Source organism: Fundulus heteroclitus, chromosome 18 (assembly GCF_011125445.2).
Source record: "Fundulus heteroclitus isolate FHET01 chromosome 18, MU-UCD_Fhet_4.1, whole genome shotgun sequence".
NCBI lineage: Eukaryota > Metazoa > Chordata > Actinopteri > Cyprinodontiformes > Fundulidae > Fundulus > Fundulus heteroclitus.
The window spans coordinates 10,154,049-10,181,657 of record NC_046378.1 but is presented as its reverse complement, the minus strand read 5'-3'; the positions used below and the strand labels follow the sequence as shown (position 1 = coordinate 10,181,657).

The following is a 27,609-nucleotide window of genomic DNA, read 5'->3' as shown; positions in this document are numbered from 1 at the left end:
AAGCAAAATTTTTTTTGTATGCTCCGCTTATCTAGAACAAACTCCCAGAAAACTGTAAAAGTGCTGAAACCCTAAGTTATTTTAAATCAAGGTTAAAACCCTATTTGTTTCGAGTTGCCTTTGGTTCTACTTAACTGTTAACTGACACATCATTCGTTTCAATTTGTAGCCAGTTCTCTTTACCTGCCTTTATTATGTCTCTGTAAAGTACTTTTCTCTGTGTTTTTATTTTCTGATGGTCTGTTCTTGCACAAAACCTTTAATTGGCTTGTCACTGGAATGTACTATAGAAAGAAATTTGCCTTGAGTTTGTAGTCAGTTCTTCAAATTTGAGAGAAGTCAATAAATAGAGCATGTGCTGGAGTAGGTTATTTGTTTGTCTTTCTTTTGTTGTGTGTTGCATGTGGCTGTAATGCATTTTTCTGTCTTCTCTTTGTTGGCTTTTAACGATTTTATTTTTTTCCCTAAACAATGTATAATTTAATAGTTTTAACAATACATGACTCTAACCTGGAAAACACAAGTAAAAATACTAAAATCTAATATATAACAGAACAACTGGCTTAATCATTCTTTAATTAATTTTTATTTTATTTTTTTGGGAAGTTTAAATGTTATAATCCTTAATTCCTATAAATGGGAAGTTTAATTTTGCGAAACTGAATTGTGGTTGTAATATCCACCAGTGGCATCCTGAATGACAGAGACCAGAGAAGAGAAACACAAACTCAAACATCAGTTTTATTTCCAAATATACAGAGCAAAAGCATCAAGGAGTCACAGAACAGTACAGTTAAAATACAACCGTTTTTCAATTTATTTTCTTTTTACAGATAGATGACAGCCACTGCCTAGAAATAATGGTTGACCCAAAAGCATTTACAGGTTGTCGTCTTATCAAAGTTATTGTACGTGAATGGTTATTTATACATTTTCTGAAACTACCCTCTAAAGCAGTTGTGATTCTTGGTTGAATTGACGAGTCCATCTTTCTCTACCGCCCCACATCATCCTCAGGTCTTTTTTGTGAATTCAAAATCAGAATAAAGTTGTCATGAATCGAACACTCTGTTTTAAAGAATTGCTGTTCATTGTAATCTAGTGTAGAACAATTTAGTCCAGTCATTTTTACATTTTTTTCTGAGAGATTGTCCAAAACGGACTACAATCCTTACAAAACACCAAAAAAGCCATTCGATTTAGAGATCAAGTTGTTGCCGCAAAGCACTTCCTAATTTGTCATTAGTGACCCACAGTATTTCACTGTGCTTGCTTTTTTTTAAAAAACTCAGTACAGGGTGTCTCAGTCCTGATTGACTTGAACATGGAATAAGAGCCAGAAAACTCTTCTGGTGCTCAAGGGACACAACCTTTTAACTTTGATCACCTGTGTCATTCCCAAAAACAATGCCACCTATGGAGGTAAGCCATGCTTCCCACATCAAAAACCACCACTGCTATAAAGTATATTCATGGTAAGAAGAATGTTCATACCCTTTAAATTATAGGGTTTAATGTGTTATGTACATACCTTGGGTACATAGATTTTCACCTTCATATTTTGGCTTTATTTTTGTTTAATAAATAACATATGACAATGATATAAAAAAAAAACAATAAAATGATGGAATTTGGGTACACTTCAGTCTAGCTCTAAATACTTTCAGAACCAAGTTAAGACCCGATCAGAAGTTACAACCTTAGAACTGAAAGAGGTCCCACTGTCTTTTTACCATGACCGTGGGTACTTCACCTAACCTTGTGTAGTGTAACAAATGACACCTCTTGTCATCATCAGGACAGCAAATCACCTGAACCAATCGCAGAGAACTGGACTCATTTGACTTGCTTTTCAGAGGCTTTTTCTGTGACCCTTTCACATTTCAACCCAAACCCAACTCATTACCAGGGTGGTCTGAGGCTAAAACAAAAAAAAAAAATCCAAGGATTAACTGAAGATACAATTTTAGTGTCAGTCTTAAGCTTGTATTTTCTAACAGTAATAACACAGTATTGATTTGTAGGAAAAAGAGGGAGAGAAAAAGACAGAAAGAATTTACAGAGTTCAAAAAAGGCTTATGAAGATCAGTTTGATGTCTCAAATGGCACCTGCTCTAATGGGCTCCAGCACTGACATTAACACTCATCATACACAGAGAGAGAGATTAGACGATGAGATTTGGTTTCCAATCAATGGAAAGATTTTTGTCGTGGTAATGCTCTATATTTCGTTTTGCTTTGTGTGTAGTTTATTTGGACTATGTAGTGCAGTTAACACGTTTCACTTTGCAGCGTAATGAGCTCAGACTTCCACTTTAAAAGAGTTATTAGAGGCTTCTCCTTAGCATACCTGAATAATGGACTACCCTGCATCCATACGCTCTGAGAGGTTTGTCCTGTTTTATCACGAAAGGGCAGCAACCCCTTGTAATTGTTCCGGGTCTCTGTGTTTAATCATCTGTTATGTCCTGGCATCTGTGTGCCGCTCACAGCCAGGCAAACAGCCGGCGCCAGCACCAGCCAGTGAGCTATTCACAGGTGAATGGGGCACACGTAGTTCCCCAACATGGGCTTCGATTTCAAGGGAACAACATGGCATTCGATTGCTGTAGTACTCCCATGCCCACCATAGCGGTTGCCATTTGGGGGTGAATGAGACAGAAGGCAGGCCTATCAAATATTTATCTGTTTGCTGTGCAGCGTGCAGATTCGTTGGACTGTGAAAATGTATTAGGTTTGGATCAGCGCAGAAGCTGTAGTTCATAGAGGACAGCAAAGTTGTCCCATTCTTGGGCAGAAAGTTGCTAGAAATCTGGGCTCCGACAGATTTAGTACACTTGTGTGATAAAAGACTTCAAAACATATGCAGATAATATAGATGAAAGCCACGTATGTCTAGCTAGATATATAGATCACAATAGTTACTGTATTTTATTGTTTCTTTACCTTCTTCTGGTGAAGATTTCATACGTTTTCAGACTCAAATTTCCTGACGTTTCACATAAATCCTTGCCAATTTTATTTTAAGTTTGATAAAAAGAAATTGGCTTTAGAAACTGCAAAAAACACAACGGGAATTAGATAGATGGGTGACATTTAGACAATGGCTGGGAATAATGTTTGGAAATACAAATATGTGTCCCTACTCGGTTTGACACTTATCCAGACCTAGAAGACACTAAAATCAAAATCCATTCTGCTGAGCAACCCTTTTAATTGCAACTACTAATTTTGAGATAAAAAGCAACAACAAAAAAAAGACAAAAACAAAACAATCTTGTACTGCTAAGTACTGAAAAGAATGAATAGCTAAAAATTTGCTAAAAAATTTAAATTACACAGACATACTTGACAGTTATCATGGTGCTGAATGATAAGCATCTGGACATTTCTCTCCAGGGCTGCCAGCCTAATAACCTCTTACTAGAGCTCACTTTAAAGAGGTCCATGGCTAAACTCATTTTATAACCTCATGTGTGGTCAGTGCACAGAGTGTGGGGTCTGCCGGCTGAGATCTTTCCGAAGGAGAAAACTGCTCCTCTGAGTGGACAGTGTGATTTGATGAAATTTTTGGAAAGGAAACAAAGAGAAAATTATTGTCTCACTGTGCCATTTTCATGCCATATGTTTGTTGAGCTCTAATGTGCTGTAGAGAAATCTGAGTGAAATAGAAAAGAAAAGCCAGGAAAAAAATAAGATAAAAAAAAGAATATATTTATATATCTATATATAAATATATATACAGAGAAAGACAGTATTAGCGATTTATATACAGTCTGCTAAGTACCGAGCAGGATTATCAGCATTGAAACAGAGCTTTTCCTCCTAAGCCATACAATGGGCACCAATCCATTTGTAAAATTAGTCCAAACTACTGCCACTCAAGTGGAAAAACCTCATTCAAATACCTTGGATATGATCATGTGTAAAGTGCTTACAATAAGAACTTGCGTCTGCTCAAAAACAGTGCTTCGTGGTTCATAATTTGGAAGTTTCAGACTCACACAGGATCATCCCACTGAACTGACTGCAGCAAGACAAGCTAAGTACAGAATAAACTTGATTAGATAAGACATTCCTGAACCCCATTTATATTCTGTAGTAGTATTTGCCGCATTTTGTTTTTTTTACAGAGAATATATCCTGCAAAAGCGTTTTAGTCATATGATGGTTTTTGTTGTTCCTGGAATTCTAGGAGTTTATCTCTTAGAATACAGGGAGAATTAAAACAAATGTATTAAAGTAAAACCAGAGCAAACCTCTCAAGTGCAGGGAAACAGGAAGAGCTTGTATGTTTGCATCAGATGTGATGTACTGCACAATACACAGCGTCTTGTAAAATATTCATACCCCTTGAACTTATTGTCTCATTATAAAAAACTACCTTTGTTGTACTTTATTGGGCTTTTTTATTATAGGTCAAAACAATACATAACTGTGAAGTGGAGTAATAAAGGAAATAGTTTCCAGAGGTTTTTGTGCATAAAACAATGAAAAGATTTTTTAATTTTTTGTTTATATTTTCTATTTATATTCAGTCCTCTTTACACCCCTTAATAAAAAATCCCTTGCCATCAATTGCCTTCAGAAATCAGCTGTTCAGAAAATAGACTCTTCCAGTCTGTGTTTTAATAGCACTGTAGAAGAAGGTGCTCTGCTAAGATGACACCAAAGCTGAACTTTCTGGCCTATATGCAAAAAGGAAAACAAAAACTGGACATCACGCTGAATACACTATCGCCACAGAAGAATATGTTGGCAGCGTCACCATTTGAAGAGGATTTTCTTCAGCAGGAAAACAGAATTTTGTCAGAATTGATAGGAAGATGGATGGAGCTAACTATAGGATGATTCTGGAAAAAATAAAAGAAGTTGACCTTTTAGCAAGATGACAGGACACATAGCCAGAGTTGCAACAGAGTGATTTAAATAAAAGCAAATTAATGCATTAGAATGGTTCAGTAGACGTCTAGACCTAAATCAGGTTGAAACTATAACTGAGGTACAGACAGTTCTCAAAATATTGACTGAGAGAGGCTGAATACAAATGCAAGCCACATTTTTTCCCCTGCAATTTTAGTTGTAGGAAACTATGCAAACTATGTGTTCTTTATCTTCAGTTCCACATTTATATCTACTTTATTATGGTTTATCACATAAAATCCCAATGAAATACATTGAAACCAATAGTTTTTAAGTGAAAGAAACATGAATAATTTTTTAAAGTGGGGTGAATCCTTTTGCAAGGCATCATGCATGACACCTTATGCAGTCTGCTTTAACACCACAGTAAACAACAAAGTTGATTGTGTTAGATCTGGTTAGAAAGAAATAGATTTGATGATTAGCTTTGGCTTATTGGGTGTTGGAATTCCCAGGGTCCAGTACTTCAAAAAATACTCCCTGGTCAACAACTTGTTTTTTTTTTCACACAAAGCCCCTTAAAAAGCATGATTATAATGAGGTTTGCCAACAAGTTCACTTCAGAGTTTGGTTTAAAGTTAGGGTTTCAGTGGCTGAAAGTTGAGTACAACATCAGTAATTGGGTAGCTACTGCATAAAATATGTCTCATACAGAAGAGAGGAAAACAGGCTTTAGCTTTCCACCATTATCGTTATAGCCAAAATAAAAGCAGAAAAACAAACACAAAAAAATGTCTGTATATCTGTTTGTTGTGTCCACCCAGCATAATCACATGTAGGTATACGTACAGTCAGGATGAACTAAGCCTCTCTCAACATTGATGCCGACAATAATGATGCGATATTCAGACAAGTAGCTGAAATGTGAGGTTTACCTTTTATTCATCAGTGTTGTTGATGATCTGTAGGTTTAGAAGGAGAAACTGACAAATGTCGCAATTTGTGAGCTTTCTTCTTTCATGTGCCTCGGAATTGGATTTGGTATCGGAAAACCATGTCGGACGCAGCTCCACATAAGCCGGAAAGCTGATAGCGTTTGTGTAGCTCACTTGGTAGGTTAGCACTGACCCAGTTCAAACAGACCCTCAAGGCAAAATAGATATGGTCATGAAGAGGCGCTCGTGAATAATTCAGCTTAATCCATGTGGAAAATAAGAGTCAAACAATTAGATGTTATAAAATAAATTTCAGTCACATATGTACACTGATTTTCCTTTATCGCAGTGTCAAAGTGAAAACAAGCTCCTCTTTATCTGCTTAGCTGTGCGGCTCGGATACAGAAGGGGTTGGTGGGGGACACGCGTTCTGTTCGATGTCTGCCGACACGTTGGGAAGGTTTTCCTCCGCCTACAACAACTTAACCTGACAAAGTGTTTGAAGGAGCTAGGTAGAAGTGTTGCAAAGTTATAGCTTTAACAAATAGAACATAGCATGCACATTCATTGTTGTGCTTCAAACTACAAGAGGGAAGCAGGCTGTTGGCTTTCTCTTATTGTCTGGCAGTTGGTGCAGAGCGCCGCGCCGAATGCTCGCTTTTCTTCTGTATAACAATCTTCAGAAAGCAAATTTGGTCCACGCCAGCAGAACTGATTGTCACACAAAGCCTTGAAATCCTGCTCTCTGATCCCTTAACAATCTGAATGTATAAATCAAGTATTGCGAGTTCTAATTCCAAAGGTGTAGAGTCTGTGTTGGCAAATAAGCTCTCTGTGGCACATCTGTTTTTTTTTGGATGGGTGTGGTGGGGGAGTCGATGATCTTAGCATAAAGGAAATATAAGGCTTCTTGATTCATTTTTGGGGACATTTTGATGTCTAAAGAAGTTACAAGGTGCATTAGGCCCAGTTGTTGTTTCAGCATCCGTAGGAAAGACTTCGAACACTGGTATCTCAGGGGCTCCTGCAGGTGGAATCTCTAACAGTTTTACAATCCTGTCTGCTTGTTGCTCCTCATTCAAACACCGTCCCTCTCTGAAGGTCAGACGTGGGTCTGCATGCGCTTCTGGAGGGGCCGGGTGAGGTCCGAGTTCTGTGAGGAGGACTGCGAGTAGTGGGAAGAGGAAGAGGCAGATGCCTTGCTGTCTTTGTCGAACTGCACATAGCCATCCGGCTTACTGTAGCTGCTGATGCTGCTGTCACACTGCGTGTCAATGAAAGAGCTGGAGTCGCTGAGCGAGCCACGCTGGAACTCCCGCTCGCAGAGCTCAATGGAGCTGCTGCCCATGCCCAACACGAAGCGCTGGCCGTAGTCGTACAGGCGGTTTGGGCCTGCCCCTAGAGTGGAGTAGATGTTGGTGAAGGACATCCCTGTTGGCACTCGTTGCTTGCCGAGCGTACCGGTGTTGGTGGGATTCCTCGCCTCGGCGGTCTGATTCCCTGTCATCGTAGGGGTGTGGTGCTCCTTGAAGGTGTTGACACTGTAATAGCCATTTGTAGGGTCCTATTGAAGACAGCAAAGAAAAGAAAAACATTTTTTTAAATACATGAGAGCCTTTCTTTTGTAGTAGGTTAACTAGTGCAATTTTTTACTTCCTTGTTCACTTTTAGGCCTAGTCCACACTTAGCTGGGTATCTGCAAAAGCAGATAAATTTTTATGCGGTTAAGCCTCTCATCCACATGTAAATGGCATTTTACATCTCTAAAATGTATATTTATATACAAAAATTCTTCTTGAAGACAATAAAGTGTTCCTTTCGTCCTTGGTAATTGGGATTGTCCCCCTCCGGTTCGTAAAATTTAACTGGAACAACCCCCTAAGTCGGTATTACGAGTAGGAAACTTGGTGCCCCAGGATACCTGACATCGGCATCCGTGATGGCTGCTACTTACAGCAACGTTGAGTAACACCTCATACATTGACTGTTTGCATCATTCGTACATGTAACATTTAGTCAGTCATACAGGTGCTACCTTTCAGTGTTCATCAGACGGGATGTTTCAGCTTTGTTTATTTGCACAAAATACCGCCTAGAACAGCATTATTGTCATTGTTATCGTTTTAACAACATTGCGAGCGTTCATGGCTTCTACTGTCTAACGAAGGGAAACTGGAATGCGAAAAGGCGGAGATGACGTAATCTGCAACTTCTGAGTTCCGACCTCCAAGGCAAAAGGAACACACCATAAGACACGGCTAGAGCCAAGCCCAGACATTCTCTACGTATTCCTCAAACAAAGCAAGGCAAAGTAAAATCCTGTTGCACGTCAAAGAAAGCGCGGATGAACCTTGGTGTGAAGGTTTGGTGAACTACTTCTCTCACCTTGAGTCTACGTTCCTCACTAATTAGGCCTTGGCTTGGTGTGGCGTCCGTGCCACTGCCAAGTTCACATACATAGCGGCTTTAATTAAACCTTAATGGATTGCAGAGTCTGTAATTCCATGTCAGCATTGGAACTGCTTCTGTGGTTACAGCTGTGCCACTTGTTTGTCTGCATTGTGTTGTTTCTAAGGGTCCAGCCGGGGGCATGTGTGCTTTTTTTTCATCTTCCCGTGTGAATGGATGTGAATGTCAAGCACAGCGAGTGTGGCTTCGAATCCCAAAAGAAGGCAGCTCATAATGGGAGAGACGACCTGAGAGGATCCTCGTTATGCTTGTCATTATCTGACAGCAGACAGGGAGATTGTTTGCGTCTGGCCTTTATCTCTTGCTCGGTCTGCTCTCGCCTCATGCACGCTGTCATTAAGGAGGATCAAAAAATCTGGCCCCCGAGGCAGCAGCAGGTAAGCAGGCAAACACAACAGAAGCACACTTCAGGGAGCCAGCGACAGCAAGCAAATGGACAAAAGGGAAAATCAACAGAATGGAATTTGTATGTCTATGAAAGACTTGAGTGACATCGTGTAGAGTTAATGGACGCCACCTACATCACCTTTAACATGTAGCTTTAGAACATTTGTAGCACCTCCGATTAATGAAACCACAGAACCTCTAACATCTTTGAAAGGCATGGCTGGTTCCATATTTCTTCCTTCTTCTTTATATGCTTGACTAGTTTGTTTTTGTGGCAATCCCTTCATTTCTAAAACTGGTTTAGAAAAAGGGAGAACATAAACATATAGCTTTTGTCTTACTATGTCACAATCTGCACATTGAGGGTCTACCTATAAATGGCTACACCAGATGGACATACTTGCCAGCCTTGCTGAACGTGTTTCACAGGAAGTGTGTTACAGATTATAAGCCGATACAATCCACAGTATGAATACCTGCACTTCTAAGGAAATAAGCACCTAATAACACGTGATAATTTTGTTAAGGTCTGTAAAATGAGGAGGAAAATTTTAAGGTTGGAGCTGTTTTAAGATGGCTTGAATTCACTCATATATTGCCCTCATTCTGAGGCACAGTCCACACTAATACTGATATTTTACAAAATGAGGTTTTCTGTTTGCACCCCTTGCACAAATGCTTATTGAAGATTCTTAAAACACTTAAATAGAGGCCCTCTTGATACATATAGTAGAGCTGCACACAATCACAGTTGTGAGAGACTGTGTGGACTCAATCTATTGTGGCAAAATGTTTCAGATTTCACGCATTCTTGCTCTGCATATTATTAATATAATTTGGCCAGTTGATTGGACTCTAGCTGCCCTTAATGCGCACGGCTAATGTTTATTTTCAGTGACTGAAAGACTAAAACTCAAAGAGAACAGTGGTAAAGAAATAAAAAAGTCAAAAGATGTGAGGTTATCATAATGTCGTCATCACTATTTTCAGCAATGGTATCAGAATTAGAAATGTTCTTAGTATGCGACCCTGAGTCATTCTATATTTAACTAAAAACTTAGTTTGGGGAAAATTAGTTACAAGGTGGAAAATGTAATATGCGAAAGGCATTATTATGCTGAACATCTTCAAAGAATGAAAAGTTTCAACTTTGTGCCTTTTCCATTTTTTTCTTTACTTTTCTATGTCACCCTGAGTTCCATGGTCAGGATTTTAAGTCCATTAAGGGCACAGTTAATAGACTTGGCATTGTATATTTGTTACATGGCAACAGAAGGTTAGAAAAATATTTACTACCCATAAGGAGCTGTCCCACCAGCAGCCCCAACAAATGAATGTCAATATATGTATTGCCATCTATCTGTGTCTTAGCACAGATTGCAACAATAACATGTTTAGGAGATGTGGAAAAATTTACCTCTGGATAGGTGATGGTGATATGGGGCTTTGTAATGTGTTATATGTGTGTTATATCTTATTTACTTTTCTATCTGACCAGAAGGCAAGTCAAAAGTAAAAGAAACAGATGGTGAAATCTGTTTACATGACAACCACTTTTTTGAGGGGCTGTGTAAAATTCAACAGATCTATGAATATCTAAGCATCAGTATAAAAATTATATTGTGCATAGCAACAATAGGCTTTTTTGTATTTTTAAAGATCAGCAGGAATTTATCTGAAAACACATAAATGACGCAATTGGTCGGATATGTACATTTTGACTATATATATATATATATATATATATAGATAGATAGATAGATAGATAGATAGATAGATAGATAGATAGATAGATAGATAGATAGATAGATAGATAGATAGATAGATAGATAGATACATACACAAAAATACACACAGCCTGAATGTAAACTCCAAAAAGATGAAGCAGAGTACTCGATATCAAAAGATGGATACACCTAGTATACAGTGGGTCTCACTGATCAAACACTTGGATGAGGTACCAGAGGTCAGACTCATATATCAAGTTTCTAAATTTAGCTTTCTGTTTCTTTTTTAGCTGCCACGAGGAGGGCTCAACCCGAGATGCAAGTCACAGTTTGTTTTCCTCACTTGCAGATAGTGTCACTGCCTATTTAGTGCTGATGAGATTGAAATCAGGCTCATAGTGGAGCTGGCTAAGTAGATTAGATTGAGAGGAACGTCGTAACCTGACTGGTTACAGAAGATAAGGTAACATGTAGGCATTTGGATTTGATTGAAGCAAGTCATAAAGGGAGCAAAAAGAGGGTTTTTTTTAAACGTTTGCTTAAAGTAAATATAAATCTGTGTCCATGCTGCCCAGTATAATTTCAGAACATTATGAGTTAGGGAAAAGGTCCGTTTTCTATAATTCTTTTCAAATTATAATGTAATATTTATATTATATAAATAGCCCAAAACAGGATCTGTTTCAATGTTCTGACCAATAAATAGAGTACTCCTCTAAATTATTGGCGCTATTTAAGATTTGTTAAAAATTCTTTGAATAAGTTATGGAGCCTTAGTGTCCAGGATACCACCCTTTGCTGCAGTTCTCTAATAGTGAGCTTTGGACATTTTTCAATCCCATTATCATCCTTCTCACTGTGCATGGTGGTTAAATAAACTTGAGTCAAATGACTGGCTAAGCACAGAAGTTTTGACCTAAGTATTACATTATTTATGTGAAATTATTTTTCAACTCAATATACAGCACTTGCCGTGTGTCGATGCTCCATGCAAGTTGCCCTTCTCAAAAATGTGTAACTTGAGATGGTCGCACCCATTGTTGAACGGGTCATGTGACCTATATTGGTGGTCTATGTCACATGACCTGTTCTAGGTTACAGCAGTTTGAACTCCGATAAAAAAACAACAACGCAAAACCACATATGCCGCTGATAAATACCCACGACCCTCTGCCAAGCATTTTTTACTTTTAAAACAATGCAGGAGATGAATTATTGCCCTTTTAGTTATTTTAGTTCCAGAACTGAGGCCCTCCATTTTCCCCCCAAGGTATTTTCTCTCCCACCACCTTTCCTTCCCTTTTGTTCTCCCAGGTTCTTGCATTCTTGCCGCCATTGATCATGAGCCGTACCTTAATGTGCTGATACTCCTTCTCCTCCTCTTGTAACACCTCCAGCTGCTTCAGAACAGATTCCTGCTGGAACTCTCCTCGTTCAACCTACACAGACATCAAGTAAAGTATATTAAGAAACCGAGCCGTTTCTGAGGCTCCTGCGCTCACAGTGAAAGGAAAAAAAAGACACGTTCTGAAATGAACGGGTTTAACTTTTATCACTTGTTCTTCTTTTTTAATATCAGTCAAACATGCTTCACCTTCACTCGGGGCTGGCAGGCGGTATTAATAATTCATCCATGAATATCTTTTATTTATCTTTACAAAATGCAGCTATGTGAGGTAGCTGAGCTCAATTCTCTGCTCTCACATTTAATGCAGACTGCAATGCAACTCAAAAACATTAAGAACTAACAGAAAGAAAACCAAAGGTAGAGCTTGAAAGAAGGAGAACTTGTCTAGGAGCCAACACCACATGTAGGTAGAAAATCTCCCAAAAGGATCACACAGTATATGCATTATTTTATTCCTATCGTTGTTTACTCCTTTCATGGAACCTACAGTATTATGCTGATACACACTGAAAAAAAAAATCCTTTCCCCTGACTAAAACACATGTTCAGTCTGGATGCCTTTTTTCTACGTCCATTACTCATAACATAATTTATTCCATGCAAAACCGCACAACCAGCTAGCGCTCATTCATTATTTAGCTGTCGGCTCTGAAAGGACATGCAGATGCAAAAACACAAAGATAAAAAAAAAAAAAAAAAAAAAAGCTGACAACTTTTTTTGCAAACAGAAAAACAGAAGAATTTGTAGAGAAAGTATGCTGTGACACTCACACTCACCATCAGTTGTTTCATGGAATTGTGTTCTTCGTTTTCACGGGCCGCGTTGTGGTCTTTGTGCACGATCTCCACTCGGATGTCGTTCTTTGCAGACACGACTCCCTTCAGATCTGTCATGAACGGAAAGCGCAGACAGCGCACCTTAATGAGCATCGGCAAATGGCATTCTGTATTTGTTGACAGAATAATTTGCACTGTTGTAATATTTAGCAGAGACACCCAGGGTTTGCTTTGTTAGAGCGCACCAATTTCTCGAAAAACAACACAAAGCTTTATTAATCTTAATGTTTCCCTGCCAACACAAGATTATCTTTTCCCTTCACAGAAATGCAATCTGCAGTTTTCCCAACGATGGCTCATTCTGTTCGGGACAAAGCGGACGTTATTCTGTCATATAACAAGGTCTTACTTTCTGTCTTAATTTTGCTTGCAACTTCTCTCTGGTGAGCACAGATGGAGACGGGCAGTGAGGGCATAACCAGGTGCACTTCCTCTGTAGTGTACAGACAATAGACATGCTGAAGGGACCAGTAGCACAGCGTGGTTCTTGGATAGAGACAGTGACCGACTCTAACTAACTTGAGTCACTTGGTTGATGGGAGGGTGGCAGCAAACAAAATGGAAGATGTAAATAGCCTCCAAAGCAAGTGCAAGGCCAGACTGAGATTGCATGAAATGACTCCTGATGGCGATCTGGCTATCCCTGCACCACCAAAAAAACATCCATTTTGACCAGAGATTCATCTTGTGTTAATTTTGGTTTTATCTACCAAACTGTGACTTTTTGAAACAACAAATCCATTGGGTTATTTGTTCAGTGAACATCCTGTGTAACAAACCCACTCAAATTCAGATTTTCAAGATTACACTGATTTTGTTTGTCCTTTTGTATCAAAACAATATGTACAGATGAAACCTGATTTTTTGGCAACCCTGGTAAAAATGTGTAAAAAGCCACAAGATAAATTCATCTTTTATTTTAAGCAGCATAATCTCACACTGAAAATGGCCGAAAAGTCCAATGTTGAATTCGATTGCAATTATTCAGTGGTGTGTAAACAATAAAAATTTAACAAAATGACCCATGGCAAAATTATTGCTAAACCTAAATATTATTTTTGAATAAATGTAATTGAGTTTCTTTGAACTTCTTATTAGTAATCAATCATATTCAATTTTCCACAGGTAAAAATACAGAATGAAGTGACACAAAGGCCTATGTTTTTTAACCACTCACTGCTAACCTAACTTGGAAAAGGAAATGTTTGTTGCCACAAACAAACTGAGCAGGATGGTAAAGAGCTATGTTTGAACCACTTTGTTAGAGAACCGTAGCAAAGTGTGGCATCTTGGGTTCACTATATATAACTAGAAAATATTATTTACGTACCTACCAGTTTTTTAGGAGGGATGTCAGAAAAAAGTGTTTCCTGTTCTACCACAATAAGCAATAAAATGCATCCCCATTTCGCTCAATACAGCTGAATCTAACAGAAACCCCGTGAGGTTAGAACGAAATGAGAATGGCAGAGGAGGAGTACAAAGAGGAGTGGTCAAAAATTCCTTTTTCTCCGTATGCTCCCCCCTTGTGAAATTTGATGGAAGACAAATAATTGTGCCACCAGTAAACTTTGCCTAAAACAATTATTCTATTGGATTTTTTTGTCCCTCACTGAATAAAACTATGCAAATTAAATTCTGGCTTTTTTCAACATATTTCAAGATAAGATTATGCGAGCAGAATTCATTTTTCGGCTTTTTACACATCTTTACCAGAGGTGCCAACAGAGTTGTGCACATACATACATTTGAACAGATGGACATTTTTTCAGAGTGCTCAGGCATAAAACTGTACTCTGTCATGCATGCTTTGATGGATACAAAATCATAAAGGAGACATACTTCTCTGGGAGCGGGTGCAGCAGAATGCGCCGATGGTGCCCATTAGGACGATGAAGGCGACAAAAGCTCCCACGGCGATGCCGATGATCACAGCCACGGGAAGAGATTCTGCAGAGAGCAACATCAAGACACGTCCTTCTATAATCCCATGCCAAATGCACAGTATCTTACGTTTAGACTGAATGTGATACACGGTTCATGGCAGGAAGGTACATGATACCAAACAGTCATGGTGGAGATGTTTTTGCCTTATTTTCTGTTCTCTGCAGCAACGCGTTGTGAAAATAGGCAAGACAAATGTAAAAAGGAAGCAATATGCTCTAACAGCAGCAAATCCAAACTAAAACTAATTAGCATGGGTAAACATTTTCTTTTTATTTTGTCACTGTCCTTTCCGATAAAATGTAATTTTCACCCACTTAGGCTACTAGAACCATTTTACAGAGTGCTGTAATTTTCACTGACTATAACGCAAGTGTTTCTACATTCATTTAAAGATAATCATGTTTGTGTGCTCTGAAACAGATCGCTGCATCTGGGTAAAGACTGAACCAGAGGGCATGTATTTATAGGCTGTTCAGTAAGTAAGAGGTCCCAGTCCACATTTATGAAGATCTCCTAAAATATTTCCAACAACATTAAAGTATATTAAATATATTCTCTTTTTTTAGATTTGTAGTGTGTAGTTTATCATTTGTAAGAAGAAAAATGCAGCTTTTTACAAAGCAGAGGGAAAAAGGATTGGTTAGAAAATGTCTTGTATTTTTATAGTGTTTGAAAACATGCAGCTTCTTAAGAGAAATGTCTCCGCATCACCTATACGCTTCTCTGCAGTAGCCCATCAATTAGATCTCCAGCCAGTCCCGTTTGCCATGAATTTTTTGGACATGTTCCGTTGCAACTCTTGAGATGCAAAATACACCGTAAGTATATGAAAAGTCACAACAATGACCCGATAAAAACAATTTTTGAGCCTAAGCTAAGCAGAGCCTTTGTGCTAATAAAAATATGCTGACATTGAATGGTAAACATTTGAAGAGACTCTAACTGAAGGAAGCCTGACCTACTTTCTGATTGATTCAGCTATTAATTAGAGAGAGCATTGATTTTCATCCCCAGATGGTCAGTTGAGCTCTACGTAAACCATAAACAGGCTGAAATGTGGCAGGCTTGCCATGACCCGGATAACTGAGAATTTGCACAGTATGGGAAAAATAAAAAAATTAATAGGACAAAAAGAAACACTCTAAATCCTACAACCTTCATCCTTATATACCTCTGCTATACAGAATAAGGGTTATTAAATACTTCAAAGGGGTGACAGGTCTTTATGTTTTTTATGAAATCGGAACAATAGACCTATTTCACGCATGTCTTTTTTTATAGATATGCATACATACACGCCAAGACACAAACAATATGAAAGGAACTATGCTCACATCCGAAGATTAACCTATAAATAAACAAAATATAAAATACATTGCTTTTTGTGTGAGACAGGATCACATTTTCCCATTGAAACCCACACAGGGTATTTTTAGAAATTCAATAAACCAGATGGGAACAACCGCCGAGACGCACACAAAACCGTTCTGCTGTGAAACTACCAACCGCTAATATCTAGACACCCACAAGCACGGCATGTGAAATAAGAGGAAGGTGGAACCTGTCGAACCTTGGCTCCCACCTTGTTCCTTAAGGCGTATGATCTCTGTATCAGAGCCAAAGCTGTTCCACGCCGTGCAGTTGTAGATTGTCTGAAAGTCGGCTGGGACGATGTTGCTCATGGTCAGTGTGGAAATGACTCCCTCCTCCGTGTTGACGGTCTCCACAGTGTAGCGACCAGACGTTCCAGACTCCAGGACAGTTTCTTTCCATGACCAAGCCTGAGGGGGAAGAAAAATAAAAATAGTTTTGATTAGGTATTTCAGTTTAAGTCTTGGAACCAACTAGGTTCACATAGCATATTAATTTTAGACAAAGAAATACAGTCAAATTGTATAGCATGGATTATTGTTGCAGACTTTATTCAGAATGAATCCAGGAATTCAGTGTTATCCCCCCAAAAAATAAAGACGAGTGGGATTAGCCCATAATTTTCTTAATGGAGATCTTTTATGCTGTCATGCAGTATTGTTTTGGTCTTTTCTTAAATTAAATACATTTTGTTATATTTTAAATGCATTTGCTAAACTGTTTCAAAACAATATTTCCCCTCAGTAAATTTGCCATTTTTGGGCTCCAACATAGCATTTCTTAAGGCTGACCTAAGGTCATTTTATAATTTTGAGTAGTCAATATTGTATTATCTGTTTATCTAGTAATGCACGTTGAGATTTTTTTTCCTTGTATTTGACCATATTTATCACTTTGTCAATGTGTTTCTGCATTTCGTGTGCTGGGTTAAGATGGTGAGGAGTGGGAGGGAAAGTGTCGGCCTTTAGTTTATATTAAATAACTGTGTATTTACGATGCACCGATTGAAGCTTTGCCATGTTTTCTTCTTTTGGTGGAAGAAATGTAATGTTCCTTTTTCGTGGGGAGGAAAGATGTTAGTAAAGTTAAGTATGAATAAATGAAAAAGAATGCAAAGCTGGACAGATGCATTTGAAGGTTTCTACATTCTGGCCTGTATGTTACGCATTCTAAGTATGTTTTCATTTTGGATGCCATCATGTTGCCATGGTGAGGCTTTAATGCCAAAAATGCAGCAGATTATTAGCTTGATTAAGTTTCCTGGTGAACAAATGAAAAACACATGACAGGGTGTTGTTGCTTGGTGTCACAAGAAACCAAAGAAAATTCATTTGAACAGGGTTTTATCATCTCAGGAATTAGTTGCTCTTGTTTGTGCCACATAAGCTTGACTGTCATTAGGCTTTTAGAAAGAAGCAGTCAGTAGGTTTTAAGCTGTGTACAATGCAAACAATTCTACTGAGTAATCTATAAAAACTAGTTGCTTTTGCTGGTTAAAAACCTTGTGAATGTTGGGTTATCATTAAAATTCTGCTAATGCTGTGTTTATTGAACACATATCTTCTGCTTTAGGGGTGCATTTATTTAGTTGCTTACCTAGTAAGATTTATCCATCATTTGTACACTGTATTAATATTTAGCAGATTATTGTGAAAAAAATCTCTGCAGTGTTTGCACGATTTAAAACAGTTGAAATCTGACTGTTTGGAGACTGTGTGTTCTCTGCAAACAAAAAGTGTTTTACTATTCGAATGCCACATAAGAAAGAGTATGGTTCAAAGAAGATGAGAAAATAAAGACACAAAGTTTAAATTTGAATAAAGACAAGAAGCCCAGATTGTAAAAAAAAAATAATAATTCAGTTCCTTATTATTTGTTGCAATTATTCTCTTACACTTTAACATGCATTGAATAAAACCATGAGGCTTTGTTTGTGATTGGATTTTTCTAAATATTTGTTAACCATCAGCATAATGACTCTCAAACAAATAATGTCATAATCAGGCAGCTTATTATTTTTAAATAAAATGGCATAGAAATGAACCATAAATTGAAAAGCATGTTATCACAAAAGATGTGCATAAAAAAAACATACGCAGCATCATAGCTGTCGATTAATATCCCCTGTTTGAACAACAGTTGAGGAGTTGGGAATTTTTAATACTATAATTTAATTAAATACACATATAACAGTTATACATGAAAAAAGCTAATTATTTCATTGGTTTGCAATAAAATAGTGTAATGTTTGAAGCTCAAATATGAAAAGCATAATTAAGTCAAAATGTACTCACAATGCGGTCCGGTGGAGGTGTACTCCGAATAAAACATTTGATCTGGCCTTTCTCTCCGTGTAAAGCCTGCTGAGTCTGGGTGCTGGATATGGTAGGTGGCCCTGAAAAGATAAACATACAGAAACTGAAACATGAATATTTAAATGCCTTTTCAGGTCATATGATAATCATGCTCAATTAGGTTTTTGCTGGTAAATTAGACGACAAAATGTCTTCTGTTCCAAGCAGTGACTGCTGAAGTACTCGGTAATTTAAGACTCCCAAGACAGAGTGGATTTCTGAGAGTAATGTGCACATCTCTTCCATGACTAACAGTTTTACCCTAGATGGACTGAACTAAGTATATAGTGCTCAAGACCTCATTGTGGCTCAAGAAATTACTGCTTTATTGGATATTTGATTTTTTTTCTGTGGTGATACATGCTGATCTCTAGAGCATGAGCAAGAATCCCCACGTAAAATGAGAGAAGACCACTCTTGTGGGCCTATGCCCTGCTTGTTTCAACATTCCAGTGCAATCAATTTGCCCGCAGCAGATTGAACCCTGCACAAGCATGTCAGCAAATAAAGTTTTACAAAGCCCAGGCCGTTTTTTTTTTTGTGAATACAAATAAATGAATTAATATAAATAAACATTGGTTCATTCGACATTCTCTTTTTAACAGGTCTATTTATTTTGTCTGTTTCATAATAACTATCAACACACTAACTAACAGATGTTGCTGATAATAAGCTTGTTAGATCAACAGGAGCTACTGGCATGGACTTCAAGCGTGGCTGTGTGTTCAACTTTGGTCCAGGTACAAAACCTTGGCAGACAAGGGCAGATCAGCCTAAGTGACTGGACTGCACACCATCTGGCCAGGAGGCTGGTCACGCCAGGTGACACCAGTAAAATGGAAACAAGTCAGACCCCACCTAATTCATCATTCAGATGCTTCAACATTTGATTCTGACTTTGTTTGGTAGAGTAAGCACTTTTGATAAACGATGTTTCTTTACAGGTGGATCTCAATAAATTAGAACATCATTAGTACAGTAATGTTTGAGTCCGCCCTTTTGGTCTTTCTGCATGGAGTTTGCATGTTCTCCCTGTGCATGCGTAGCTTCCTCCCACAGTCAAAAAGCATAACTAGGTTAATTGGTCTCTCTAAAATTGTCCTTAGGTGTGAGTGTGTGCGTGAATGGTTGTTTGCCCTGTCTGTCTCTGTGTTGCCCTGCGATAGACTGGCGACCTGTCCAGGGTGTACCCCGCCTCTTGCCCAGTGAACGCTGAGATAGGCACCGGCACCCCTCATGACCCCAGCAGGGATAATCGTGTCGGAAAATGGATGGATGGATGGATAGTACAGTGATAATTCATTTTAGCAGATCAATTGAAAAAGTAAAATTTATTAATTTATTAATTTTACAAAAGTTCTATATTTCAATCCTTTCAAGCTTGCGGTTATCCTTGTGCACATTTTCCTTCCACTCAACTTTCCATCCTTCAATACAATCTTCTGGTAACAGACAACTTCTTTAGTCATGACCTTTTATAGTTTACCCTCTTTGTAGAAGGTGTCAGTGACTGTCTCTTGGACAACTGTCAAGTGCAAAGACAAATGAATAAACAGAAATCCTTTTCCAAAACAGCTTTTCTGTATTTGTATTCCAATTATGTGGGATTTAGTTATTTGTTTTTCCTTAGATGTAAGCCATTGTCATGAAACTTAAAATCTATCACTATGCACCGTGTGCAATGAAACTACATAATTTAATATTTTTCACTTATTGACCTAAATTGTTGAAATAAAAAAGCTTTTCAATGCTATTCTGTGTGGATATGCACCTGGAAAGGCTAATGTGGATATATTTAATGTGTAACTTTAGTGTGTATTTAACCTGTAATTAAACAAACCTTTTCAGCTCTTATTTCTGTCTTTTCACCACTCGTCTGAACCATGTAATTTAGATATCTACCAAAGCCAGTGATCCAAACAACCTGACATTATTAGGCATGCCAGAAAATATGTAAATAAGGTACCTCAAGTTCTTTTTTTTTTTTGTTTTATGCACACAACACTTTATACTTTATTATAGTTTTATGTTACTTTAGCTTTGTGTTGTTAAGTTTGTTCTTACAATATCTAGTGTGAGATTTGGTTGAATTGAAAGAATTGATTAGAATAAAATAACTGAATGTGAGCAAACACTGAATAGTCTAAGCTTCTTACATTTAATAGCTGGGTTAAAACGGAGACATTTTCACATAGAAGATTACCGTTGTCTCTTCTTTGTTTGGCAAGCTGGTCCCTAAAACTCAGTTCAAACCAAATGTTATGATATCATATGTGAGGCAGTTAAGGATAAGGATGTGGGTTTAACGTGGGGGTAAGCAAGATTAGCGAGACAACTCACATCCCTGCCGACTTCCTCAAACCCCTGCTCTCTACCATCTCTCTGATGATACATAATTGCAGTTTATTACCTGTCTCTTATTAAAATGAATTAGCATTTTAATGAGACTTTGCCAGATGGTGTCTTGGTATGCTTATGGAGGCTGCTGCAAGGCTGCTACCGCTGCATGCTGAATGCTGCAGACAATCTAAGAAAAAAAAAAAAAATCTCTGAAAGCTGCTCCTCTTCCTCAACAAGTTTAGTCACACGTACAGATCGTGTAAACTTTTGTCTACACAAGATGTTTAACATGTGCCATTTACATGCATTACCCCCTGATTAGAAAATTATATGTATGTGGTTAGCATTAGCTCCAATTGTCGGCACAGAGCAAGATCAATTGCTTGGCTGGTTGTAATGGCTGGGGAGGATCTATTCTATGGATCTGAGCTGCAAATTAGGAATATAATTAGATAGCTTTATCACACAGGCTGGGCGGAAACAGTATGTGTGTGTGTGGGTGTGTGAGTGTGTGTGTGTGTTTGCTACTTGCACTGTCTGATCAGAGCACAAACATGTTTGCAATAGGGAGGTGGGTGGCACTACAACATCAATGCTAGGCAGCAGGGGAGGTAATCAAAATGCTAGGTGCAATGTTTCCCTCATTCATTTGAGGAGGTGTTAACTCAGGAGTGGACATTGGAATCTGATTACACAATATCAGTGTGGGTGTCAAAATGCCACCGCTAACATTTCCTTTCCTTAACGGAGGCATTTGCTTGACATTTCCCCCTCCGCCTCAATGCAGTTCTAAGGATTTATATGTGTTCATTTCCCTTTTTTTGTGTCAGCGGGAAAATGTAGACCAAACAGCAGAAACAACTGAAACTGTCAAATGTTTTGGTCACTAGTGGCCCTGCTTTCCACTGGGAGATTTCCACTAAACTTGTCAGTCGGAGGCAGTTCTTGTTCATGTTAAAAAAAAAAAGACTCATGAATTGGTTGTGGACAGTAGCATCACGGCCCGTTTGTGTAAGTATAATAGATATAGAATACTTAAAACTGTATTGCTCAGATGGGCATGGAAAATATATTTTTTGATGTTTGCTCAGTTATTAAAAGGTGAGATCTCATTTTAAATCAGTCACCGTAAGAATTAAATAAAGTCTACTCAAGGCTGTACTTGAGCTTCACTGTATCCAATTAATTACACTGAGTCAGAGTAGATTTAGCTACGTTTCAAATAATTTCCTTCCTTGACTGACTTGATAATGAACATGTTTATGCACTTTTAGACTTTCCTGTACTCTGACTACCTCAAAACAATAATGTGCTGTGAATGAATTCATTTTACAACATAAACTAAACCATTTTGAACTTCCATATCCCCTTTAAAACAAGATCTGAATAATCTTCACAACAGACCCCGAAACAGGTTCTCAGTAGCGACTTAACATAACTGCCCCAGGCCACAGACACTTGTTTTTTCTTTTTTTTTCTGGTGGAGTACAGTGCTGAAAACAAGAGCTGAAACAACATTTGGTATTTACAGACAATATCTCTGCTTAGAGAGACACAGAGAAACAAACACAGGAAATATGGACCAGCCTCGGAATCTCATAATCATTTAACACCAGGAATAATTTTGTTTTCGGCTTACACACAAGACTCCTTTCATTGCAAAGAAAAACATCAGTCGAGAAGGGATTAGTCAACATGTGTTTATGTGCATATCCTGAAGCATAGTTAAGTCTTAGATGGACAGAAAATGCCAAGAACAGGGATAAAGGTAACATTATAAAGAACTCAAAGTAATCTTATAGTACCTTAACTTTGACCTGTGATGGCAAGAAAGATAACTTTAGTTGCAGCATCGTTTACAATGCCAGCTTAGGTGAGAGGAATATGTCAACAGCATCTTAACCAATAACCAGCTCTCCCTTGTCCAAAGGAAGTTTAACTGGTGTGGAAACCCAAGGCTTAAAAGCTACCAGTGTGTATCACCTAGCTAAACAACGCAGAAACAGCTCTGTCTAACCCCGCGCTGCTGTTTGAAGGGTAAAACAATTCAAGAATGCTTAAGTTTCTTCTTTTTTGCAATGAAAAGAGCTACACTTCACAACTTTCTAACATCGCTTGCAGTCGCCACAAGTAATTATTCAGCTTGGCTTTATTTGTGTAAAACTGATTAAACAAAAATACACACTGTAGTACATTTTTATTTTGTTTTTTCTTGTTTTCAGCAACAGCTTAATCAGCTGAGAAGTAAGCATCTGTGGCTTGTGGGCCGAACACACTCAAACCAGTGCTTTTTTTCCCTCTCTCTCTCTCTCTCTCTCTCTCTCTCTCTCTCTCTCTCTCTCTCTCTCTCTCTCTCTACATCCATGCAACAGCAGGAGCCTCCTGTGTATGCTCGGTACAATATGTAACTTCTTCCATTCTAGATAATCACCTTTAGTACATGAACATTTTGACTGTAAACCTAAGCCCTGTTACTATGTGTACTGTAAGCTCCAGCTACGTGTAGTTTTCACTCTTAAATGTGGCACAGTGATGGCTGATTTCATCACAGGTGGTGATTATTGTAAAGTGGAGGAAATGTACTGGCATACAGTTCCAGTGAAATGTTCACATGCAGTCATCATGGGCATAAATGTCACATCAATTACATGATTGATAATGCTACCTAACTGATTAAAACACAGAACTGGTTGCAAAAGTTTGGATTTATTGTTGATTGGCTCTTTACATATTGTCAAAATGATATATAAAGGCTCAAAAATACGCAACCCTACTAATATTTAGGTTCATGTCTCTTATTGAGTAGTTTCACAATCAGTTGCTGTTTGTAGGAAACATCACATCTTTGTCACAATTCTGGCTAAAGGTTTGACAGAAGCAGCAAAGGTAATTTAAATAGATTGGTTTCCTGGCTATTAAACATAGTCCTCAAATACTCAATAGGGTTTTGCTCATAGGTTTGGGGAAGCCATCCAAAAACATGAACTAGAGCTGCTTTTGATGTTTGTTTGGGGTCATTGTCCTGTTGACACATCAAATTCTGTCTAAACTTGAACCTTCTGACCAAAATTGTTACCCTTCAGGGGAATGGAAATTAGACAGCATGTTCAAGAATAACCCAGAGAACAATCAGGGCTCAGGCCTATCATAAACTGGAAGATACTGAAGTGAAAAAAGTAAAATTAAAAGAAAACCCAAGCACATTTATCATCAATATGAACTGAGAGAGTTATTTGCCTCAATAACAAAAAGACTTTTTGAAGGAGTCAATGTGTGACTTTCAAACCTAAGGACACAGCACCAACTGTCAAACAGTGCAGAGGTATCATCATAGTTAAGCCGTTGTTTCGCTGCAGGGGTTCTAATGCAAAAAGTGGATGGAAGAATAAAGGCCGATGGCTGTCTCTTATCTCTGCAACTTCACATCAGATCAACAGCTAGGTGACGAAGGCTTAGATACAACTGGGCATTCAAACAGGACAATGACAGCTTAAGAATGGATAAAGCAAGCTAGCAACATGCTTCTTTAATCACCTTGACTTCAACCCTCAAAAAAGTCATAGACTATGCCTAAAAATAGCTGTCTATGCAAGAATTAAGCAACAAGCTTTTTAATGGCTAAAAAACTTTAGTGGTTGCTATTCGATGTTTAATCAAATATTATTGGGGTTGCATGTATATGTTTGAACCTGTGTGTATAATTTTAAGCCTGTGTTGATTACAAAAAAGGCATAAAGTATTCACACTTGGAAATCTTTTTAATTCCTCAAAGATTGGTAATGCATTATTTGCATGCACTTTAAAAATTATTGGTTCATATAAATTGTTCATACTGTAAAACGGTGATGACATTGAAGTCTGAAAAAAGTGCACGTAAACGTCTGTACAAACCAAAACCTTTTCATCGAACCGCACTGGTTTAAATATGGGGGACTTTAAGGTTGCTAATTGAAAAAAAAAGTTTTAAACTGAACAGACATCTTGTGAGGTGTTTGAAGTTATCATTTTTGCACAGTTTGAAGTTTAGCTGGACAGATTAGGTTTGCTACATCTTAAAAGCAGATTTCTACTTAATTATTTCTGCACTTTTGATATTTTATAGTCTCACAGCTTAAAAAAAAAACAGGATTGCTAATTACCCAGTCACTTAAAGACAGTAGAGAAACTACAGAATAATAGTGCTCTATAACAAACAAACGCTCTGTAGGATATTGCAAGATTTTCGAGCCCTCGTTTCTTCCGCTAGTTCTGTTTGGTTTATTGGAATATCAGTAAAGAAAAGTGTGCTCACACACATGGATAAATTATTTACAATCTAAATAAATGGCCTTGGGGTTAAAAGCTAAATCATTTTAAGTATCTCGGAAATGCTTTTTTACTCCAAGCTCAGCAGGATGATAAAAAAAAATCGACTAGTGATAAGTTATGCTACATAAATAACAATCAAAGAATAGCCCAGCTGTCCTTCATGCATTAAACCACTTTGCAACTTTATATTCGAACACTGTGGACTGATCCGTTCTGAAAAATGGTTGACTGCAGTAAGCCATATATATCCATTAGTGACTTAAACACAAACTGCCTCCCCTGCTAGCTGTTTGATTATAATTAAATTACATTCATCCCCAAGGGGAGAAAAATCCTCATGCCTGTGTCGGTATGCCACAGTGGGAGTCAGTGACACAAAACGGCTGGGGGAGATGGAGAGGATGACAAATTATAAACACATGTAATTCAACTGATGGCTTTAAGGAATCAGCAGATGACTGCAGGGAAAACAAATAACACAGAAAAAGCGAAAAGTGCAACAGATGCTGTCACATCATGAATACTAGAAATGCGGCGCAGCCTCCTCTGATCCGTCACTTTGCCACAGTGATCCCGCCGACAAACCTTGCACGTCTGCTGTCTTAGCAAATAAAAGTCGGAATCAATTGTGTGTATCTGACAGTCGATGATGTTGGGGGGTAAAAAAGGCTGATGAGAGGCGAGGTTCATCTGTGGATGAGATAGTGGCATGGGGCAATCAATGAACATCGGGTGAGAGCTCCCCACACGCTGCCACTTCAACCACAGTGTTTGCACAGTCGGACTATCTGATTCGCCTCAAGGTCTGGGTGAGAATTGACTTAAGATTCCTCAGAAAGTCGGGAAGGAGAGATGGAATTCAATTATTCAGAAGGCTAAAAAGAATGGAGGCTTTGAATGTCAAATGACAATTCAAGCGGGTAGGCTTGAGATACACAAAAAAAAGGGAGTGAACAAAGAGCATTAAGAAATAAAAAAGACTGCAGGGCATTCCAAATTCACTTGAAGGATTTCTACAGAGACCAAGTAAACATGTCATCTCAGCTTTACTGCAGGTTTCCCTGGGTGCCCTGGGTTGTGTTGTAATCTTTATTAAAACAGTCTATCATCTTTCTCCTATGGCATCATTTTCAAAAACAACATGATCTCCATTAGTTGTGCAGAAAAAAAAGGCACAATCAAAATAACAGCAAGTACAGTGGATGAAGTGTATCCTGTGTTAATAATAAAGCTGTAAAGAGAATGCCACACGAGGTTGCTATCAAAAGAATGGGAGACAATAGAAGTAGTTGTGAATTTACCCCTTATGCAAGGATTTAGACTTAATTCCTTCCCCAGAACAAGGGGGCTCCTTGCGGTTCATGGTAAGTCATGGTACTGATCTTTTGCTTGAGGGAAAGTTGGTATCTTGTTCCCTCTGAAATGCAAAACCAGCGTCTGGGTTTGTGAAAACGGAAAACCTTTAAACACAATGTTTGCCACTTGAAGTATTTTCATCTCCAAATCAGCAGGAGTAGCGCTTACAGGCAAAGCCTTTCGTTAGCTATCAAAATGTGCAACGATACAGCGCTTGTGTTTACACAATCCTTTTTTTTTTTTAGGTCTTGTTTTAGTCCAGGTTTCTCACCGAATGGACACAGGGGGAAATAAGAAACATGTAAATCCCACAACTCGGAACCTCTGCCACGCTGAAGCATGCTCCATGAATATCAAGCACTGATAATGAAGTCATTTGTTTGAGAGTTGCCAGGTCTCCCGCCAAGGCTGGTATTCATTAGTTAGTCAGTGCCTCAGAAAAAAGGCAGCCTCCCTGTGACTCATGCTGAATCTAATTAGCATTTAAGCACATTTCACCTGTTTATGAAATGTAAGACCATGTCCTGAAAAGGCTAGTTGGTGTTTGTGTTTCTTTATTGTGGAAAGGCTTCCCAGTACTGACACCTAATGAAAGAACCATGCGTGGTGTATCGAATTACTTTTGTTAGAAAGATTATTCTGCCAGAGCATGTTTTTGTACCACATTTATGTGCTACATCTAGTGGCTGGCGTTTTGATTCGACGCCTGTCTTGGAAAATTAACCACGTTTTCAAGAAAATGATACATCAAATGAAGGACCGCTGAGGCAAAACAGAGTAGGATGTTATGTTAGAAGTTTCGCAGTGAAAGGCATCTGTAAACTACAAAGGAAACAGAACGCTGACTGCTGTGACAAATTGCTTTTTTGTTGTTGCTGTTGACCTCAGCCCTCCATATTCACTTTTTTTTGTCTATGTTATACAGTTGAGAACTGTGCGGTGGCACATCGGCACTGGTTTGTGCGAGAGACGTAGCGGTGACACGACTTACCGTTTACGGTAAGAGAGACCTCCTTCTCCCCGGCTCCGACACGTGGGACCACGGCACGGCAGACGTATTTCCCGGCGTCTTCTTGCCTCACATTTTTCAGAGTTAGTAGGTTCTCGTTGCTCAGGACCTGAAGGCGAGAAAAATTCAGAGATCATCAGATGCAATGAATGTGAAAGAACCTTTGCATTTCTGATGACAGTCAGGCGGTGCTAAAGGAAAAAAAAAAATACCAAGGCAGCATCAGACCATTTAATACCTTAAAGGGCAGCTCTTCTCAATTATTAAAATCCAATTTAGGGTCTGAGCTCGGTGTAGA

General features: G+C 38.4%; 1 protein-coding gene across 9 annotated transcripts in view; it reads right to left on the bottom strand.

Moving 5' to 3' along the window:
• Positions 1 to 721: 721 nt before the first annotated feature.
• Positions 722 to 27,609, bottom strand: part of kirrel3b (kirre like nephrin family adhesion molecule 3b) — a 196,964-nt gene continuing 170,076 nt past the window's right edge. For 2 of the 9 annotated variants that reach the window (XM_036150046.1, XM_021309091.2), the window contains exons 10-17: positions 27,294 to 27,420; positions 18,239 to 18,339; positions 16,144 to 16,354; positions 14,469 to 14,576; positions 12,976 to 13,059; positions 12,561 to 12,676; positions 11,734 to 11,820; positions 722 to 7,362 (exon numbers count right to left, since the gene is read on the bottom strand). In XM_036150046.1, coding sequence (XP_036005939.1) covers positions 6,901 to 7,362; positions 11,734 to 11,820; positions 12,561 to 12,676; positions 12,976 to 13,059; positions 14,469 to 14,576; positions 16,144 to 16,354; positions 18,239 to 18,339; positions 27,294 to 27,420 — 1,296 coding nt within the window. In that variant the 3' untranslated portion in view covers positions 722 to 6,900. The remainder of the gene's footprint in view (positions 7,363 to 11,733; positions 11,821 to 12,560; positions 12,677 to 12,975; positions 13,060 to 14,468; positions 14,577 to 16,143; positions 16,355 to 18,238; positions 18,340 to 27,293; positions 27,421 to 27,609) is intronic. The other 7 variants (XM_036150047.1, XM_021309092.2, XM_036150048.1 and 4 more) reach the window with 6 other exon arrangements.